The sequence below is a fragment of the Melospiza melodia genome, chromosome 11 (assembly GCF_035770615.1).
Source record: "Melospiza melodia melodia isolate bMelMel2 chromosome 11, bMelMel2.pri, whole genome shotgun sequence".
Lineage (NCBI taxonomy): Eukaryota > Metazoa > Chordata > Aves > Passeriformes > Passerellidae > Melospiza > Melospiza melodia.
Genome location: NC_086204.1, coordinates 26856545 through 26878343, shown reverse-complemented (window position 1 = coordinate 26878343; position 21799 = coordinate 26856545). Strand labels below are relative to the sequence as shown.

The following is a 21799-nucleotide window of genomic DNA, read 5'->3' as shown; positions in this document are numbered from 1 at the left end:
TGCCTTCCTCCCATCCTCCTCGCCAGGGTTTATAGGATGTGCTGGACTTTGTCCCTGTGCAGCCAGTCGCAGCCCTGGGTTAAGTTCAGCTGCCACCTCCACCTCAGTTTAAGGCATTTCCACTCCTCCAGCAGCATTTTTCATGGAAGATGCTGTGCAGAGAAGGCGCCACAAAGCACCATCAAACATCAACAGAGCCAACACTGATTTCTTTTTTGTTAACCTGCCGCTTTGTTAGAGAAAGGAATTTTTTCCTTTTTTTTTTCTTTTCTTATTTTTAAAATTATTTCTTTTTTTTTAAGGGCTGGCTGTGGTAAAACTTCACAGATCAGCAGGCAAATCCATCAGGGGCCAGTGTGAGCGGGGCTGGATGCTTGGCTGCCTCTGTGGGTGCACAGAACCCACGAAAGGTTACGGCTCTGCCGGGGCAGCGCCGCCGTCACCTCTCGCAGGGCTCAGGCTGGCTTTGTGTGAGCACATGAAGATGGTGGCCACGAGCTCCTTGTCAGGGACAGGCAGATGGTGTTCACCTGCTCCGGACCAACTTCTTTTGCCCTTTTGCCTTTGGTGTCGGGGAATAATGCCGGGGCAGCTGCTCGCAGTAAAATAGGCTTAAGCAAATGGGATATTTTGGCATTCAAGTGCACGACAAGAATGGGAGTATTTGCATTAATTCTCTCCTCTCTTCCCCTGCGGCGGGAGAGGATGGAGAAAACTGGGATGTTTTCCCGTGGGGTGAAGCCAGGGCCTGGTCTTCTCTGGTTGGATTGGGGGTGGGAAGTGCTGGATGCTGTGCTGGGCTGTCAGTGCTCCATCCCACTGCATCCAGCTGCCCAGACAATGGAAAAGGATGGTTTTTCCTGGGAGGTCACGGTGTTTCCTGCTGCACTGCAAAGGCAGTTGCAGGGAAAGGGGGTCTGACCCTCTTCCCTGGATTCGGATGAGGTTTAGGTACCAGACATCACTGACTCCCCATGCAAACTCACAGCTTGTTTTGTGTCATTTTTGATTGCAAAGAGCAAGTTATGAGATCGACTGGCTGAAACACAAGGTGGCAAAAACTAAAAAAAAAAAAAAAAAATTGAAAAATATATTTGTATTCTGCACCCATCTTTAATGGCGAAATCGCTGCCAGGCTCTGGATGCCTTTGGGATGTTTTGCCACTGGGATTGGCAATATCCTCATTAGTTGTCAGTAAATCCTTTGGACAAGTTAAAACTAGTTTCCTTCAAATGCACGTGGTGCAGTGGCGTGGCATTATTCTAAAGTCACGAGTTATTATTATTTTTCCTTCTTGAATTGGATTACCAATTTAAATCTAGCTTTTCTTACAACTCCTTCCAAAATGCACGTGGCAGTTTCAATCTGGAGGAAGGCAGAGGAGCAGAGAGCAGCAGGCACTGGGAAGCAGAAGTCCAGCTGCCAACACCAGCAGCCTCCCTGCACCTCATCACCACATCATTACTAGTTTTTGAGAGGGTAGGCAGTATTTTCCTTAATCCAGCCTTTTCAAAGGCTGGTAAAACCAAGTCAGAGAGGACTTGATTTTAGCTGTGATGCTTAAGGGAAGGATGGAGGGTGAGCTGGTGCACATGGCACTGAGCATCCAGTCATGCAATCCCACACAGTTACACCCCAGAAACTGCAGCATGGAGCAAGGGACATCACTGGGAGTGAAGAGCTGTGGAACTTGAAACCATCACATCTTCATAGTGATCTCCAGGAAATTACCTCTCCCAGCAGCTTTGCTTGCTGGGAACACTTCCCTTTTGGTTTAGGGACTGTGATTTTTTTTTAAATCTGAAATTAATCTGTGGGCTTTCCATAAAATCTTGTGTGGGTACACCAGGAGCACATTTGGGTGGAACCACTGAGTGAAGAAGGGAATGCAGGTTGTTGGTGCAAGGAGCTGCTGGGTGGCCCTCACAGAGCTGAGCTTCCCACACTGATAGATGAGCAGTAGATTAATAGTCCTAAGCAATTGCATTATCTAATGAAAATTTTATATAATTATTTTATATAACTTTTTTGGCAGGTAGACCCTGAAATGGATGGTATTGATTGCTGGAAAAGAGCCTGGCCTGTCTGTTGCTGGAATTACTAGAGGAGAATTGATAGTAATTAATACCTGTGTATTTACAGCATTTTCCAGGGTGCTAATTGCACGGGACCCATTTAAGCTGTTTGGCAGTGGGGAGGGCTCATACACTGGTTCTCATACACTGGTTTTAAGGTGTAGCTGGACTTGGATCTTGTGCAGGGAAGATGCTGGCAGTGGGACCATCAGCTTCACCTTCCCTCCAAGCCAGGGATAGGGCCCACTCCATGGCAAAGCATCCCTAAATACCAGGATTGGGGTGACTCTCTACACCCATCCACATGGTGTGAAGCCCTGAAGTGCTGCAAAGCCCTTCCTGAGTCAGGAGAAGCACTTCCAGCAAGCCCAGCCTCACTTCCCACAAGTTTCCCTTTGCAAACCTCCCCGTGCACACGCGTGTGCAAAACCTAATTGCATTTATTCTATTTTACACCTCCCGAGCTTATCCCCCCGTTCCCCTGCTCTCCACCCCCCCTTTAATTCGGTCGCTGTGAAATTTTTGCAGCCCTGCCAAGTTATTTCCTTGGGATATATTTAGAGAAAGCCAGCTCAGCAGAGCACGCTGGGTGTTTGTGGAAGGATGTTTGTAAATGTTAGCAGGAACGCTGGCGGGCTGGCGGAGCAGATGTCCGCGAGATGCTACCAAGAGCCTTATTTACAAACTTGTAAATGACTGAAGGGGTTTCCTTCCCGGGGATAAGGGGGACGCCGACTTAAGAGATTAAAATCCTATTGTTTCATGGCCGGAGCTGCTGTCTCAGATTATCCTTTACAAGGGAGGGGAAAAAGAAAACCAACAAAAAAAAACGTATTAGCTTGAGACACCATTCAACTGTTGTGCCTTTTTTTTAATGATTTAGGGTTTTTTTAAAGGCTCAAGGAAAATATGGGGCTGGGGGTTGTTTCTTTCTCCATAAAGGAGAGGGGAAAAGTTGCTGAGCGTGGCTGCTGCTGACCAGGGTGTGTGCTGGAGCTTTGTGTGCCAGGCAGCTCACAGGTGATGGATTTAAAATAAGCACAAAAAGCTTGTGCTGTTGTAGAAGTATAATTAAGCTGAACTTGTGTGCACAGCGTGGTGTCCTATGGGAGCACAGCAATGGCTTTTGGGTGGTTTGGTGATACTGCTATGAGCCCCATTTAATCTGTTTTGGGGTTTTTTTATATCTTGGGAACACACAAAGCTTCAACCCAGCGTTCTTTTACCTTCTCTTACCCTAAAATAAACCAAAGCTGGTTTGTTTTGTCTTCTGGAGCATCCAGCCAGGTGGAGAAAGCAGGATGGACTCTGGCATACCCTAACTGGTGAGCACAATGTGTCCCAAAAACGCTGAGCCCACCTGAGAGGCTCTGCAGGCACCATGGTGTTGAGGTGGGTGCCACAGTGGGTGCCCGCTGCTGGCACATGGGCTGGCAGTCTCACTCTCAGAACCTGCAGCAGGCTGGTGTTGTATTTATTTTGGTGCACGTTGACAGAACACAGTCCCTGTGGAGGGGACTGATGGGGGACAGGATCTGAGGGCTGGGTCCAGAGGAAGCGGGCGGCGTGTCGTCCTCCCTGGCGTTAATCGGGTTACTCTGAGGTGTGGGAGGGTTCTATTATTAAATTTAAAACCTGGCTATATAAGATGAAGGCAGCTTTAACGAGATGAAAAGGCTTAACTGGAGTCCAATTAAATTCCGTATTACCTGTTTACGCAGCCTGCTTAAGTCCTGACCCGCACGCTGGTTTCTTCTTTAGGCTCCAAAGCCTGTGCTCTAGGCAAAAAAATAAAATCAAAGGAGACAGATAGATACCAGATCACCAGCATGGCCCGAGCACCCCCACGTGCTCCTACCAGAGGCAGCTGCCCTCAAGCCTTGTGCTGCTCCCACAGTGGCTGCAAGGTGTGAGGTGCAGCCAAAATCCTCTGGTCCACTCTTCTGGAGAGGAGAGAGGGCAAAAACAGCTGGAGCTCAAAAAGGAAATACCCAGCCATCCTTAGTTTGGTTTTAGGTCTGTGCCATGAAGATACTTTTGCTTTCCCCATCTCACTTCTGGGTTGATGTGGGCAGTGCCTGGCCAAGCAGCCAGTGCTGGTGGTGCTTCTCACAAATGGAGCATCCTCTCTTCTCCCTTGCACCACTCTTGGCATGTTATTTTTATTAAAAATAAGTGTTTGGTGAAAGCCAGCATGGGATGCTAGGGCAAGCTGCTCTCCTGGAGTGTGTGGTGAGGACACCAGTTTGCATTTAATGGCAGAGTTACTACCACCAGTTGGAACCTGTTTTTCATAGATGGTTCATAGGAACCACTGCTGGTGTTGGTGAAGCTTGGCAGGTTTGGGTGGTGGTGAGCTGGGTCTTGGCTGTCATAATGGTGACACTGAGAGCCTTGCAGGAAGGGGTGCAGTGCCTTAGCCCACCTTCAGGCTGCTCTTCAAAGTCCACAAACTGGGGGGATGATGAGGAAGAATCCCTTGCAGCAGCACATCCAGAAATCTCCCTGGCTTCCCAAACCCCCTCTCGTAGGGTGCTGCCTTTTATTACCCAGTTACCTAGGAGCTGGGGGCAAACAGGTTCTGGCTGTGAGGGTGATTTCACCCCACCTGCTCTGGTTTCATAACTGAGCCCCCAAACCCCGTTGGGCCCTCGCTGGTGCCTCCCGGCCGCGCTGAGGCCTAGTGCGCAGGGCGGGGGGCAGGAAACGGCTCGCCGCGCCCTGCGCGCTGCAAACGCCCAGCACAGACCTCAGCCCTGCTGTAAAGAAAGTAAATAAATAAAAGCACTGGACCGCAGCTCCTCCCAGGGCTGGGGGACAGCGGAGGTGAGCCATGCTCCCGGCCTGGGAAAGCAGATTGGGGTGACATCAAAGTGTGGCGGGGATGCGCCAGCGGCTGTGGGGCAGCCACGCCGCTGCTTCTTGCCTGCTGCTCTTCAGCTCAGTTAATACAGCTGAATAACCTGGTTTCTCCTGGAGGATTAGGTTAAGAAAACAAGATGGTTTTAATAGCCCTTTTACATCCTGCGTAGATTGTAGCTGAAGACCCCAACCAGCTTTGTAGCACAGCCAGAGACAGCACATCTTCTCTTTTTTTCCCTGTTTTCCATAACCTGATGCCAGTGGTCCTGCGCAAGTGGGCTCCTATTGATAATTCAAGTGCCCAGCTCCTGGCTGTGCTGTTTTGTCCGATTTCCATTGCCTCCCGACCTCCATCCTTCTTTATTTGCAAAGCTATACTCGCAGGCAGCGGTAATAAATCAATTAATGACTCTGATGAATCGTTTAATGGCTGACAAAATAACACTACAGTCAACAGCTTGGATCTCTACAGCAGTACCAGAAGATGCTGGTTGACTCAGGGTAGGGAGACGAAACAGAGACTGTTAGCTCAATTAGTGCAATTAGTGTGCGATTTAAAGGCTTAGACGGCATCTGCTGGCGTACCAGGCCGGTGTGTTAACTGAGAGCTTTGCTTTGGAAGCGAAACACGGTGATCCAGATTGTCATCATTCCACTGGCTTCCACCAAAAAAAGAGGGAAAAATACTGACGTGTGTGGCAGGGAATTAAAAATACATATGTGTGTTTGTGTATATAGCTATGCATGTGCGCCCCAGGAACGCATATATATATTGATTTCCAACATGGGAAAAATTTGCCGTCTTATAAAAGGTAAATAAGCTGGCCTGCCAGCATTGCCAGAGATGTCCTGGCTCATTTCTGGCAGTGGTTTCCGTGTGTTTCAGTGGAAGGAAATTCAGAGTGTCACGTGCCAATGGTGACCTTTGTGTGGCTGATGTGCATGTAGTTCAGTTCCAGCTTGGATGTGGTGGCACAGCAGTTCCATGCCCATTTTCTGCCAGCTTCCATGGCAACTGCACATTGTCTGTACCTTCACCAGGGAGGTTCGATGGGTTTTAGATGTTCACCTAAGGAAAGAGCTTTGGAAAGCAAACTGCAACCAAGAGTCCCTAAAAAGAGTTTCTGGAACAAAATGTTGAAAATAAACCACGTGGGAGGAGCTGTGTGGCCAAAAAAGCCCTGGAAATGGGTGCTGGAAAGCCCTTGGGTTTGTACGCTGACCCTTAGGGTTTGGATGCTCACCCTTGAGGTTTGGAAGAGTTGTTCCTGCTGTCTTTTTTTGCCTTTTTTTCTTTCATTTCTGGCATGCCCAAGTGCTTTACAGAGCTGCTCCAGCCACAGCTGCGCTCCCATCGCTTCACCAGGGCTAAAGGTGCCTCAGTGTTTACCTTAGCAGCGGTGATGGGGAGGGGAATAAAAAAAGAAATAAAATGTCACTTCGCAGCCTTGTAAATCATTCATCAAGGGCTGACCAATTTGGCTCTCATCCTACAATATGCTCAGGGTACTTGCGGGTTTTTAATTACCAAGTTCTGCCAAGCGCCACATGTGCGAGGAACTTTAAATCCCCGTTTACGCCGCGAAGGCATAGGTGAGGTTTCAGGGTGTTTAACACGGAAAAATACTCTGTGGTTTTGTGGAAAAATGGGCATTTGCTTCAAGATTTTCTTTGGCTTCTCTTCGCTTCTCCCTCTGCTCCCTGTTGCAGAGGGGAGGAGAAGAGCAGCGTCCTTTTCCCCCCAGATCCCCAAATCCACGTTCCTCCTCACTTCCCACCACTTTGGGATCCATTTCGCTTTGGGAGATTCCCCAAGCAAAGGATTATGGTGTGCTGGAAATCTCTTGAAACCATAAAATATCACCTTGGCAGCTTTATTGCAGCGCTTGCCGCCTTGGGAGAGAAGCGTTTTGCGTGATAGAGGGTTTAATAAAGGAAATTCCAAATGGGCTCGCTGCAGTTTGGGGCTCAGTCTTATATATTTTTGCATTAAGAACCGTCATCTGCTTTGCAGAGAAACTGCAATATGTTCATGGCCTTGGATTAAGATTTGGTTTTACTTTTATAGCTGACCCACTTGGGGGGATGGAGGGAGGGGGAGAAGTGGGTTCACTCCCTCTCCCATCTATTTTTGCTGCCGTCTGATGTATAAAAAGAGCCTGGAATGGGCAGGCTTATTTTTCCTGCCAGGACTTTTTTTTTTATTAACTGTAAAAACACTCAGATCTGGCCTTTGCTGCTGGTGGGGGGAAGGCTGTTCAGGATGCCTTGTTCAGGGGCAGGGGAGGGAGTGTGGCGTGGGGTGTTCCTGGGGGTGCAGGACCCTGTAGCCTCAGGGGGAATTGGTTATTTCATGAAGGGAGGCTCTTACTGGGGAATCAGCCTCCACTGTTGTCTGTGACACTTGCAGCTCTGAGATGCTGGGGTAGGAAAACCAACCCCTCATCTGGCGTGGTCCTGGCCTTCATCCCACATCCTGCACGCCAGCTCCTGCTGAAGAGGATGGTGAGGGGCACGAGGGATGCCCTGGGAAGGCACCAGGCAATGATTAGTCTGGTGCTCCCCTGCCTCTGCAAGGCTTTCTGGTCAGGAGTAGCAGGATTGCCAACCAAACATGGGGATCCCATCTTGGCAATCCTTAGTCCTTAGTGATAATCCTTAATTTTGCAGGCTGCCCTGACAGCCTGGCTTCCCCCTGTGCTCACATCTTGTGGTTGTTGCTGCATTGGAGCCAGGGCTGGCTCGGCTGCAGCTGGGACGTGGGGTTTGTTGGGTGAAACCAAGCCCGAGCAGGCTCACATGTACCCCATCTCCTCATTGGATTTCCTCAGTGGAAAGTTTTCCCACTATGGTTTTAGGTGGGTACATTGCTCATAAAAATTGGTGGAGGGAGTAGTTCAGTGGTCCAAATCCAATTAACACCACTGGGGTGCCTTTGTAACTGCCCTGTGACTGGAATGGGGTCACTTGGTGTTGGGCAAACTGGGATGCACTTGGATAGCACAGGTACTGCTCCTTTCTGACAGGAATGTGTCACCAGCAGTGGCTTTTAGAGAAAGATCTTTTTCTTATATTTTCCTTCAGAGTAGGAGCTTCCTATCACACTGATGCTTTCCCAGAAGTGAATAAATGCAAATAGGGATGCTGAGAGGAGTGAGTGGGGTGTCCAGTTACCCCATGTCTGTCCCTGTCCCTCCTTTTTGGGGCTGGTGACTCATTCTAGGGAGGCACGAGGGGGAATGTGAATCCACAGGTTGAATGCAATGAATTTGGAAATTAATAATAAAGCCTTGAATTGCTGGTGAGGTCAGGGAAGCATAATTTTCAAAGGACAGGGCTAAACCAGCAAGCATGGTGGGGAGGTGGGAGGAGAAGCATTTTAAAGCTTTCAAACAGCTTCTGCCTAAAATTACACTTGGTGGATTAACAAGACTCAGTGCCTGGGTAAATGAACAAACAAACCCCAGAATCATCTCCAGGTTCTGTGTGGCCATCTCCTCGGTGGGTGAGTCACAGAGGCCGGTGTCCCTCCAGCTGCCAGCATCCTGCTCAAGGCTCTGGGGACACCAGGCAGATGGACTCAGTGGGATGTGGCAGGAGAGGTGGCATTTCTAACGTGCTTTTGTCATAACTCTGACCATGTTTGCCCTGGTTTTGTTCCCCGCAGAGCGCAGCTGCTGCCCCGAGTCCCGTGCTTGGAAACATTCCCCCGAATGACGGGATGCCCGGGGGCCCCATCCCGCCCGGGTTCTTCCAGGTAGGCTGTGCCTCCTCCTGCTGCTCCCTCCCCTCCAACCACGCACGTGTTTGCTTTTGCTCTGGGTGTCAGCGCTGTCCTGCCTGTGTTTTGTTGGTTTTTTTCCCCCAAGAGGATGCTAGGGAAGCAGCATGCCTGCACAGCTGACCTGTCTAGGAATAACTTGTGTTGTCCTTCCACGTTTGCTTTCTATCTTTTGTGGCCTTAAAGCAAATTCCTTTCTTGCTCGAAGAGGTTACTGTGTATTTACAACCAATGTTTTTTTTCCAAAGCTGCTTGGTTTGTGTTTGGGTTGGGATTGTATTTGTTCTCCAGTCCTAACAGACGTGTGTAATTGAAAACATTCTGGATTTTGATTCCTGAAACTTTTTCCCCCTCCTCTGGTTAACCACTTGATTTTTTCCAAATGCAATCACTGAATGCATTAACAAACCCTGGCTGCGGCTGCAGGCGGGAGTGGGCTCCAGCCAAATCCCTGAATGCCGTGGAGGCACCTTGTAAGCAAATACCCAGCAAAGTCCCCAAAGTCCCCTCGCTCCTTCCTTATCCCACAACAAGCTCTGGCAGAGGAGGGGGTAACATGTTTGGAGTGGTGCTGACAGACAGGATATCACCAAGCACAAAGAAAAGGAGTTTTCAAAGCTTGAACCTTGAGGGTTTTTCCTCAAGGAATCTCTTTGCCCAGAGTGAGCTGCACTGGTTTGCAGCAACATAAGCTTTCGGTGCTTTAAAACCCTCCTGCTTGAGGATGAAACACTTGTTCGTGTAAAAAATGGGATAAGAGTTGAAAGGAATATTTGTTTTGGCAAGCTGGGCTTTTTTTAATCTGGACTTGTGATTTGTATATGGGAGAACTTCTCGGGCAGTAGACAGGCGAGCTCGATAAGGAGCTTGTGATTTATTGTGGCGATATCTGAGCCCGATATCAGCGATTACATTTGTGTGGGAAGGGGGAAGGAGGGTCCCGTCTTTTTTTTTTTTTTTTTTTTTTTTTTTTTTTTTTTTTTTTTTTGAGAGAGAGAGAAAGAGAGATCCCATTTCCTGAACATGCTTCTGACAAAGTAAGAATATCTGATATTGGTGGGGAACCCTAAAACAGGCGAGCCTTGCAGCAGCGCTCGGGGCCGGGGGTGAAGCCAACGGCGGAGATGCGATCTCGCAGGTCAGAGCTGCTGCCAGCAATCCCAGTGCCAAGCTGCTGCTTCCAACAAATGTCTCTCCAAAACGTCCTGATCTCGCCCCGCGGTGAAGCTGACTGTCCTCTGGGGCTTGTGCTTCACGCCGAGCTGCGAGGGCTGCAAAACTGGCAGGAATTTAGGGCAAGGCGTTGAGAGGATGGGTTGGCTTTCCCAGAGTGGGAATGGTGAGGGAGAGGAGTCACATCTCTCCAGACTTTTACTGTTCGTGCTGCCGTCTCGACTCTTCCTGTTGACAGCCTCCAAGCTGTCCCCCCTTCTTTCCTCTCTGCCCTCCTGTAGCACTTTTGCACTGAGGGTCTGATTCAGGAGCAAACAGCCCATCTTAGCTCCCTGCCTCCCGTGCAGCTGGCACAGGAACCACTTGGGTAGGGGGTGGCTCAGAAGCAGGAGTGGATCCTGAAACCCCAGACAATGTAATAACACCAGGACAGGTTATGCTGCCCATCCCCAGCACTGCCAGAGGGAAGAGAGGAAGGGTGCTGGTGCATATGGCTCACATGTGACATCTCAAGAGCCTGCCTTTCCTGAAAGCCCTCCAACATCTGGTTTCTCCTCCCAGCCCTTGGGATGGAAAGCAGAAGAAAAATCCCACCTTTTAACACAGTCTGAACATCGCCTCCATGAAAGGCTGTCTGATTTATTGAGGGTGCTGGGGCTCATTCCAGCTTCAGAGATGCTGGAGAGCAGTTCTTGCAGAGATGGGCTGGAGGCTCAGTGTCGAGCCAGTCACAGCTTGGGGGTAATTTCCTATCTGTAGGAGATTAAAGTGCCTAAATTCAGAGGGCAAAAACAAAAAGGTCACAGAAGATAGAAAGGACTTCTCCCCAACCCTTGGTATGCCAGCCTTGGGAGTGAGGGAGGTGGTGCCACCTCAGCCAGTGCCATCCTCATGCCAGGAGAGGGCTCAAGGGTTTTCAGCATCTTGCTCTTCTGCACCAGGGACCTGCAGGGGATATCCCCAAGGGCAGCAGGCATGGCGTGGGCAGATAGTTTTTGAGAGGATTTAGAGAGCCTGATCATGTCCAGGCATGGTGGGGAGTCACACAGGGAGCTGAGGAATGAGTCACCAGCAAAGCTCAGGTAGCAGAAACTTTGCAATGCATGAACCCCCCCCCCCCCAGCCCTGCATGTGAAGATGTCCACCACAGGCAAAGGGAAAACATTGATATGGACTATTCCTGCGACTCTGCAGCCCAAACACAAGTGAGTGAGCTTGGAGGAGAAGGAGTGCTCCAGGAAAGGGAGAAGCAAGGAGGACTCCGGGCTGCAGCCCCATCCATAACCACTGCCTTGCAGTGAGATTCCCTTCCCAGTGCCAGGGCTCAGCAGTGCCCTTCAGGTCAGGGGCCAAGGGAAGTGCAGCCTGCAGAATCTCCCAGAATGATGGGAGAGGCAGGCCCATGGCACTCCTGGGTTGCTGGGGCATTTCATGGTGCCAGCCAACAGCACAGCATTGGCTGCGCTCCGCACAAAAGGTTGGCTGGATTGACAGCCAGCACGGGTAGATGCTTTTATTTAAATCTCTCTCTTTGTCCCGTGTAGATGAGCAAACAAACCCTCTGCTCATCCTCCTAAAGGTCATCAGAGGCGTTCCTGCTTTTGTTTTGAAAGCTGGATTGATGCCGGGATGCAGATCCCTCGCAAGAGGGATGGGGGGATGCCAGGGAAATACAGGAAGGAAAGCAAAAAATTGAAAGCAATTAATGCCACACCTTTACACCACTAAACAACCGGGGGGGAGGCCGAGTCAGCAGCCCCCCCAGGCATGGCTGCTGTCCCCAGGCAGAGTGCCTGTACCCCGCGCTGATGAAATGGAAAGTTGACCATAAATCAATGTCGGCGCTGCGTTAGCTATGCATCAGCAGCTCGGCGCCGAGATGCACCAAAACAAAGCACGGCTGCTCCGTGTTCCCACACTGCCCCCTAATGCAGGCAGACCTCGGGAGCTGGGGAGCACGGGGGCTACAGAGCCCGGGAGGCTCCCCCCACACATCCCCTGCCCTCCCCAGCTCTCCTCCCCACGTCCTGGAGACTTCCCCCTCTGGGTGAGGTAGCCTGTGGCATGAGGATGGTGAAGCCAGGGACAATAGGAAGGGTCCATGTTGTCCTGCTCCCTCCTTGGCTGCCACCATTTTCCCCCTGCTGTCCTGATGTCTCAGTGGGATTTCCCACTGCTCGTCGGGTGCCGCCAGCTCTGGCCAGCCACTTCCATAAAACCAGGCTGCTCTTCCCAAAATCCTGGGATAGAACTTGGTACCAGCCTGCACCAGGCAGGGTTTGAGGGAAGGTAGCCTACAAAGTGGAGGAAAGGAAAAGCAAGCATCAGAGAAAGTTTTTTTTCTGGAAGTTTAGTAGGATGCCCGAGGCTTTTGTACCGAGCGTCTGGAGCATATGGTGGGATTTGCAGTCAACTTTCTCTCGGGTGCTCCAGCCAGATGGAGGTGACTGTTCTTGGCTCTGGCTGACACGGGTTTGTTTCCTGAAGAGCTTGTGTTAAACATATTCCTTAAAACCAGGCTTGTGCAGTTGGGAGCCCCAGCTGCAGGCGAGGCAGAGCTCCTGCCCACGGCTGCCTTTCTGTGTCTGCGGGGGGAGCTTGGCCCGCCTCGCCTCGCCTTGCCTTGCTGCCTTGCCTTGCCTTGCCTAACCTCGCCGTGCTTTGCCTTGCCTTGCTTTGCCTTGCCTTGCCTTGTCTAACCTCTCCTGGCCTCACTTGTCTCGGGAAGGTCCTCACCCAGCAGCACAGGCTGGAAGTCAACCGGGGTCTTTCTCTTTGAGGGCAACCGGAGCATCTCTCCTAAAGCCTCCTTCAGAGAAAGCTCTCTTTTTTTTCCCTCGTCAACTTGCAAAACATCTCTCTCCTTCAGTAGAAATAAATCTCCTCTCCAATAAACCCAGGCATGGCTTTAATTAATACCCATCTAATTTATTTTAGTGTTTTCTAATGTCAAAACTGGCAGGCAGGGGCAGGTATTTTAAACACAAGATGCCTCCCTATTGCTAACTCAAAACCATCGGTGTCTCGTGGCAGTGATGCTTTGCCTTCTCGTACCATCCTGCCTTGTTCTGCCACCCCCAGAGGTGCTTGAAAATGTTTTTAAATAGCAAAACTCCCCCATTAGCTGAAAGTATGTAGCCCATAAAACATGATCCATTTGTGGTGAATTACGCTGGAAACATAAATTGACACACACAGAGCTATGATCGCTCGTGCCATTTTCCATCTTTAATATTTTACAAGAAGTTTGAGGAGTCGAGCTCATGAAAGACAGAGTGGAAATAACCTGATCTCCTGGAAACTCCCTGTAGGAAGCAGCTGTGGCAGCAAACTTCGTCTGTCCGACGGACCAGGTTGGGCTTTTAAAGTCCCTGGAGTGCAGAAGGGAGAAAGAAACGAAGCAGAGAGGAGGTTGGGGCACTGACAGCTGTTGGAAACAGTTTCCTCTAACGCCATTTTAGCTGTTGAGGTTCTTTTTTGGGGTTTTTTGAGGCAGCTACAGGAAGATGAAGAATAACCCCACACAAAGAGTGTCCAGTTTTGGGGAGAAAAAGGAAAAACTTGAGAGATGATGGGGTTTCTGTGGCTGGGGAGAGTGCTGGAGATGAGAGTGAAGCAGCTGCAGAACAGGTCCTGCTCCCCCAGCATGGTGTGTCAGAAGGAGCTGTGCCGCAGGGATGGATGGAGGGATGTGGAGGAAGCAGGACAGCATGTGTTCAGCCTCCTCCTTTAACAGGAGTACTTAATAACTGCTAAACACACGGGTTTTTTAAGGAAAAAGGGATGTTCTGTTGGTTGGAGCCCACATGTTGTCTCTGCAAAACACTTGTCCCAAGCGCCGTGATCCATGGGGATCATCTGCTGCTCCCTGTGCAGCGAGGCAATCCTGTGCAAAAACCCAACCACTCCAGCAGGCGTTCCCAGCCCTGCACGGGTCCCAGCCCTGAAACATCTGCAAGTATTTATGGAGATAACAGCATGCAGAGGGACTGACTGCCTTTCTGGCAGAGCAGGGCAGCCCTGCCGAGGGGGCCGCGGCGGCCACAGCTCGGAGCGAACATTTTGGATGCTGCCGCATAGAAAAAGCAAGAAAAGAAGGAGAAATAAAAAAGCAGCTTTCAGCTCCTCCCTGCCTGCCAAAACGTTTGCACAAGCTGGGCGTCACCTTATGCAGAAGTGTGCTCTGGGAGCGGTACCACATGGGATAATGCAAGGGCTGGGATGCTGCGGCGCCGAGCCTGGAGCATCCCGGGAGCAGCCTTGGTGTTGGGGCAGGAGCTCACTACAGAGAATGCACTCAGCAGCACAAACAGTTAATGTTCTCTGGGTCCAGCTGCCACAGGGGATTTTTCTCTGGTGGAAATGCTGCCGTGTCCCACAGATGCTTTTTCTCCAATAGTCAAACAGTGTTTGATCTCCAGCTCGAAATGCAGACCCCAAGCATTACCTTCAGGCCCAGCCAAGGTGCCTTCAGGTGGCCGTGTCCCCTGTGTGTTTGGTACCTGTTCACCCCACACCCTCACCTGCTGTGGGATACGGGGGGAAGGACATCAGTACCTGGACAGCAATGACCCCCTCCTGCAGCACAGGGCAGGCATCATGGAGGACACTGGCTCTTGCATTGAGGTTTGGCCTCTGCCAGCCCTGGTTTTTACCTTCCACTTGATTTCATCACTCATTCACCTCTTCTGATCTCCCCTACCCCAAATCCTGCAGCTGAGATATGTAGGCAGGGCTTTGGGGGTGGCCAGACCTTACTGGGGGATGGTGGGAGGTGTCTGCTGCCCCTGCTGCACTTTGCATTCACAGACAGAGTTAGCAGCTCAGAAGCAAAAATAAGTCAACTTCCATGCCTGGAGAGGACTTCTGCTAAAGGAGGTTGATGCTGCAGTTGGACCTCAGAGGTTTGTCTTCTCCTCTCTGGTGGGACATGGATGGAGAAGGCAGTGGGGAGGGCTGTCTTGAGGTGCTGTGACCTCGTCCAGATGAGGCTGGGCAGGGGCTGGTTCCTTTTGGCACCTGGAAGATAAATGGTGGTGTAAGTGGTGGGATTTCAGCGGCTGGAGCAGAGGAGCTGGCAGGAGGCTGTTGGTTTAAATCTGCTTGGCTCCATCTCACGACTGAACCATTCAAATAAAAAAAAATTAAAAAAAAAAAAGAAGAAAAAAACCCACCCTCTTACTTTATTTACATTGCACTCAAGTTTCCGCTGTACAAAAGATTTGCAGGTGCAAATATGTCCTGCCTTCATTAACTTCCCCTCCCTTTTTAATTTATGTGATTTCAATTTTCCTTCCCTGTACTGTTAATTAGGGGACCCTCTAATCAGTACCATTATCACAGTGGTATTCATGTTTAGGAAAGCTGCTAAACAAATGCTTGCAAAATTGCTAAATGGCTAATTAATGTCTGTTAATTAAGAAAATTGCTCATGGTAACAAACCATGCCATTGCTGGCAGCAGCTAGAAGGCGAACACTTGTTGAAATTAGTAACGAGGCAGGTAGAGAACATCTGCTCCGGCGCCGGTCCTGGAGCTGCCGTCGCTTCCCATCACCTACTGACAGAGCTCCTCTGCTTTCTCTACCAATTACACCTCCTTGGACTCAAAAAATGCTTTTTTTCCTTTTTTTTTTTTTTTTTTGTCTTTTTTTTCCCCTTTTTCCTCACGTTAACACGCACCGGTATGTTTCTTGCACCGAGCTCGCGGTTTTTCCAAGCAAATTTTCGTTTTGTGCTTTTAAGGGAAATTTAAAAAAAAAAAAAAAAAAATTAAAGTGGGCGTTCAAGCCCAAAATGTCAGCGACTGCTGCATTGCAGTCTTAAACCTGCACCAACTAATCTCTCCTTTTTTCCCCCAGACATCCTTTCTTTGCTCGCAAGCCATTTCACTGGCATCCTTAGGGAATGCACCTCGAGGAAGGATGTTGCATCCCTTCAGCGTGGCGGTGCAGCCCCGGCTGTGCCACCCAAACACTGCCCAGGTGTGAGCTGGGATGTGCTCCTCATCCTCTCTGCTCACTCCAGCACCTCCAGTGAACCACGGTCAAAGCACAAACCCAGAGGTGTTTCCAGCCTTTGGGATGAGAGAGGAAAAAAATAATTTTTATTTTAAAATTTTTTTTAGTTTTTTTTTCTTTTTTTTTTTTTCTTTTTTTTTTTTTTTTTTTTTTTTGGTTTGGGGGTAGTTTTTCTCTTTTTCCCTCCAACCTCTCTGGTCCTCTCCTGCATATTTTTTTCCCTCATTGCACACCCCTGAAAAGTGTTTCCCTGTGTGTTTATCATTGCAGACTTGGTTGAACCACTGGACCGTTTACTCTCAATGTGGCCACTGTATTTTGACAGATGTTCTGATTTTTAATATATTTTTTTTTTGCATATATCATTACTCATTGTTCAGCTGCAAATGAATAGAAACTCAATTTAAAAAAAAAAAGGATAAAAAATTTACTTAAAACCGGGAGAACTGACTCCCTGACTGAACAGGTCCACCTGTGAATCCTTTTTTTAGCTCTTTCTGCGCTTTCATGTGCTAATCTATAACCTCCTTCTACTGTCTGACCTCACAGGGACCGCCTGGGTCACAGCCCTCGCCACACGCACAGCCTCCACCCCACAATCCTAACAGCATGATGGGACCCCACAGTCAGGTAAAGACACTAGTGATGGGTAGGGCTGTGAACCGGGACGTGCGCTCGATTTACTCCTTTTTTCCCCCTCTGGAAGCATGCTGGGCAGCGGGTACCCGCTCCCCAGGGAGCATCCCCCTGGGCACCCCAGCTCCAAAGCAAAATGTTGGTTTTTTTCCTTTTTTTTCTTTTTTTTTTTTTTTTTTAATTCTTTCTTTTTTTCCTTTTTTTTTTTTTTTTTGGTGGTTTTTGGATATGCAGTTGTCAATGGACTGAGAAGTCAGTCGTGGGTATCAGACTGTTTTACCTTCCCGAGGTAGCCTAAGAAATTTAACTTGATGTGGATTTTTAAGCTTCTGTTAGTAGCAGCAGTTGTAAAAAGAAGTAATGTTAAGCCTTTCTTCTTTTTTTTTTCTTCAGTACTTAGCACTGGGTTTTTTTGTGTGTGCGTGTCTGTATGTGCTTATTTGCCACTTTTTTTTTTTAATATATCTCTATATATTTAATCTTGAACATTATCTAACACTCAGGGTTTCCCATGCACTAATTTTAACAGCCTCACCTAGTATTGCCAATGTCAAACACGCTCTCAAACAATAAACCTACAGAGAAAAATGTCTAAAAAACAGACTCCAGACACCTTTCTTTTTTTTTTTCCCTTTTGAAACATCACTTTTTTAAAAAGGATGTCTCCTTTAAAAAAAATAAATTAAAAAATAAAATAAAAAAAACCAAAAGCAGTGTGTACAGGCTAACCAGAGTGTGTGGGGAGCGTGCTGCCTCCCCAGGGCTCAGCCCTGACCCCCTTTTGTGTCCCCACAGCCGTTCATGTCGCCGCGCTACGCCGGAGGTCCCCGGCCCCCCATCAGGATGGGCAACCAGGTACTGCACTCCCAGGATTCTGAATTTCCCAGGGGTAGCTGTTATTTGGGAAGGGGGATGAGGGCCAGGTGTCCTACAGATGCTCCTTGGGTTTGGGTGGCAAGCATCCCCTCCTTGGTCACCCTTTTTTTTCTTAGTGCCGGATCACCAGGTGTCACTTAACGATGATGGTTTAATTTTATTGTGATGTTTGGGCCCATCCAGGGGGAATGTGCTGCTGCTTTCCAGCCATGGTGTTCCCAGCAGGGCTGTGCCATGCTGCATGCTCGCTGCCTGGCTGGATTTTCCCTGCAATCGCAGAAAATTAAAGTGATGGAGATAATCCTGCTGCTGGGCTGACCGAGTGTTTAGATCAGCGGCGGGGTCACGCGGGGCAGGTCACTGCTGAATTTTTTGGGTTGGGTTTATCCTCTTATCCCAGCTTATACAAGGGCAGTTTGTTTCTGGCCTTGTGGATGGAGGCTTCCACCCCACGCCCTGCCTGGGTGCATGCGTGGCCTTTGGTTAAGGAATTCCTCTCCTTCCCAATGATGCCATGCAGATCCATGGAGTAATGACCAAATTTGTCACTAAAGGGAAATTAAAGGAAACCTGCAATTCCTTTGAGCAGCAAAGGTGTCTGTTCAAAAATTATCTTGGGAGCTTGTTTTTTTTTTGGCTATCAGCATGGTTCTTCTGTAGGTCTAATTAACAGAAAGAGCAGGACAGTCAGGAAGTAGGATGTACCAGCTTGCTCTGGGTTTGTGCTTGCTGGATTTGAGACTTGAATCTTTAGAATTTGCTAACTGATGCTGAGATGTAGCTGAGAAAAGCCCAGAAGGGGCTAATGGAGGACCCCCATGGCTGGAAGAGTCTTCCACCCAGGGCAGTGATGGATGATCTAATGAGGTATTAATTCACTGCACCTCCTCATGGGTCAGTTTTAACAGGACCCCATCCTGCAGTGGTTCTTGGCTTATCCCAGGCTCTGCTGCTGGTGAGCACAGTGAGCTGGGCAGGCAGGAGAGGCAGGGGGGACTGGTTTGAGGAGGCTGTTCCCACAGCAGGATTGAGCATCCAGGAGTGGGTAAAGTTAATTAGAAAGATTTAATTTTTTTCCCCCAGACACCACATAACAAACACATGTTTGTACCTAGGCAGAGCTCAGTGAGGTTATGGTCACATCCTGAGGGACAAGAGGAATAAATAGGCAAGCAGGAAGGTCAGGCAGCAGAAGTGTAAATATCCACCTCTGCAACCCTCCTGGTTTATCTTCCTCCTGCTGCCAGCTTCCAGCCTGCAAAAAACTTGGGATTGGGCTGATTATGCCTCGGCACAGCCGTTGCACCCAGGGCCTGTGCTGTGCTCCAGCACGGGGATTCTCAATGTTGGCATCCAGCATAGCAAAGCTGTTTACAGCTTGCTTCCCTCAGGCAGACAATATCTGCATTTTTCTTCCCCTTTATCTGTTTGGAGTAGCCTTTGAAGCTTAAATAGCAGCATTGCCTGAGTCTAAGGTGAGTTTGGGGAGGGGGCCTTGCTCTGCTGCACATGGAGCATCTCCCTGCCGCAGCCAGTGAATCACTGCCTGGTTTGGCCCTGGTGCTGTGTGTCACCAGGGTGCCATGCTGTTGGTCACCTTTCCCTGCTGGATTTGACACCTCTGTCCTGCTCAGCTTGGGTTTTCCCCTGCTTTCCTAAATACAGTAGCATTTGGGATGAGGGGAGGGGGAAACGCCTTGTTTGGGGTTTCGAGAGGGTTTGCAGAAGGATGAGGGAGGCAAAGACCTGGAGGCTGTAGCAGTGGGATGTGGGATGCAGGAGGATGCAGTGGGATATGGGATGCAGCGGGATGCAGCAGGATGCAGGGGAATGCAGGATTTATTTTTTAACCTTGCTTCCTTGCTTTCACAGCCCCCGGGTGCTGTTCCCGGTACACAGCCATTGCTGCCCAATTCGATGGATCCCACGCGACAGCAAGGTAAACCCAGCAGAGCAGGGTGAAGCGCCGGTGCTCCTAATTAGCTGTTAATTCAGGACCCAGAGTGGCTGTGGTGCCGTGTAACACCCCTGCTTTCCTCCCACCAGGGCACCCCAACATGGGCGGCCCCATGCAAAGGATGAATCCTCCGCGAGGGATGGGCCCCATGGGTCCCGGTCCGCAGGTAAGCCCGGAGCCAGAGCACATCCCACAAACCATGGGAACAGCCTCGTGGGGCTCGGAGTTCCCCCCCACACCCTGTCCCCCCATTAGTGTTAATGTGTTTTACATTAGTCTTGCATCTGGAAATCCCTCCTTTTAACAGGAGTGAGGTCTTCAGAGCTCATTAAGGGTATTAGAGCCTCCCTCCTGCCCTTCTGTCAGAGGGGATGGCACTTAGCTCCGAGCTGGAGCAGCCTTTGAGTGCATTACACTGCCTGCTTGGGAAACAGTTACAACCCTAACTGCAGGAAAGGGGAGGGAGGCTTGCATTTGAAATTAATAAATAAAAAGAAATGGCAAAGATCCCTTTAGCAAAGGGAATAAGGCTTTCCCCTGCGAGGTTCCTCTCCACCTGCCCTTCTTGCTGCTTGCTTGAGCTCCATATTTCAGGAAAGGGGAGTAAACTTGAAATTAAGGAGATCTGGGTTAATATATGCTGTCGTTCCGTTGATTCACTTCATGGAGTGGCTTGTTGTTGACTCACTCCTGTTTGTTCCTTCTACGAGACTTCAAAACCAGATTACCATATTTTGGTTGGAGGTTTATCCTCTCTGCATCGTCGCCTACGTGGAGTTTGTAGCGCGAGGATCAGAGTCTGTCAGGAGAGGAGCGGGCGCGCTGGAGTTTTGTTTTGTTTTTCCCCTGGAGACTGTTGAGATAAGTGAATGTTGTGTAAAGAGGGAGTTGTGTCATGTCTTTAGCACCAACCTGAGGATGCTGCTCAGGGGTGCTCAGCCACGTCCACGGGCACCTGAATCCATCCTCGGGCAGGGCACAAAAAAACCTGCGCGAGCATCGTTTCACAGGCAAGCCCTCCCAAAGCGCTGCTGCGGTGCTTGAAATCCTCCTTTCCTGGAGGATTACACCCAAAAGGAAAAAAAAAAAACAAAGGCATTTGCAAGGGTGGCCTGCGCCAAGGCGAGCGGCGGCGGCTTGCCCGGGGGAGGCTGCTTCCCACTTGCAGAGCTCGCCGCGAAACTTGGAAGCGCGGAGCGCGCGCCGAGCGCCGCGTGGGATGGCGGCGGCTCCGGGAGCCGGCAGGAGTTGTGAAATGTTCAGAGCTTTATTTTTGACTCCTCCATTCCCTGTGTATGTACATTAGGGAGAGGTTTTTTGAGAGGCAGCCTTTCCCTGGAGAAGCGCTGGGCTTCCCAATCTGGCACCCGCAGGCGCTGCCTGCCTGCAGCCATCCAGGAATCGGCGTCTGCGCAGGCAGCCACCAAAAATACCGACCCAGACCCCGCAGCCCCTCGCACCTTGTGTGCCCTGGGCTTGTTTTCCTTTAAGCTTTGCATTGGGACCTTCCTAAATCCTTCTCAGACCATTCCAGAGGGCTTCAGAACATCCAGCCAGGACATCCTGGAGTCCTGACAGCAGCTCCTTATTACACAGCAGTGATGAATCATCCCTTTCAGCTGATTGCCGCTGCCTTTTTCCCTTTAGAAATCCCATTTGTAGCTCTGCAGAAGCCAGGACAGGGTTTGCCAGCACCAATATGAGGAGGGTTTTTAGCTCTCTGGGTTTTGGTGGTGCCTTGCCCAGGTCTCCCGGCACAGCTGCGTTCCCTCCTCACCCTCCCTGAGCATCTTTCAGCTGGCTTCGTTTTCAGGCCTTTCAGCTCCAATTAAAAACGCTGAGCCCTTTTTTTTTTTTTTTTTTTTAAACAAGGGGCTTGATGCTGCTATTCAGTGTAAATGGCTGAAATTTCTATCAATTAGGGACTTGCTGGTAATTTGTTTGGGGAAAACCCTTTTCTGCCTCTTCAAAACAAACTTTGGTGATGCCCTCAGCAGTGCACCGTGCACTGGTAAATCCAGGTAAAAATTGGCAATACTAAGTATTGTACTTAAAATCAAGTTTGAGGCACTCCAAGGGGCTGTGGTGTAGGAAGTGGCCAGCCATCCCTCCTCCTGCTGTAGCAGTTTTTTCTTTAAATGGCAGAAACACAGTCCAAAAAGATGCATTACAGAAGAGAAGGGAGGTGGGAGGGGAAGAGTGGCAACGCGACCTAAATCTGGCTGCACGTCGCCTGGAGGGCACACGGAGCACAGCACAGACCAAATGGAGCGCAGCATTCGGGGGATTCCTCTTCCTCCACTGCCTTGGGCTTGGCTTTGTACTGGAGCTGGTTTTGGGAGATGAGGGATGCAGATCTGAGGCTCCCAGTCCCAGCTGGAGGCTAAGCCAGGGAGGAATAAGGCAGGAGAGGGGGCCC

The 21799-nt window shown here is 49.8% G+C and overlaps 1 protein-coding gene across 3 annotated transcripts in view; it reads left to right on the top strand.

Moving 5' to 3' along the window:
• SSBP3 (single stranded DNA binding protein 3) overlaps positions 1-21799 on the top strand; it is a 55343-nt gene that overhangs the window by 28753 nt on the left and 4791 nt on the right. The window contains exons 5-9 of one of the 3 annotated variants that reach the window (XM_063166154.1): positions 8606-8695; positions 16461-16541; positions 17343-17402; positions 19296-19362; positions 19470-19546. In XM_063166154.1, the coding sequence (XP_063022224.1) occupies positions 8606-8695; positions 16461-16541; positions 17343-17402; positions 19296-19362; positions 19470-19546 (375 nt within the window). The remainder of the gene's footprint in view (positions 1-8605; positions 8696-16460; positions 16542-17342; positions 17403-19295; positions 19363-19469; positions 19547-21799) is intronic. The other 2 variants (XM_063166155.1, XM_063166156.1) reach the window with 2 other exon arrangements.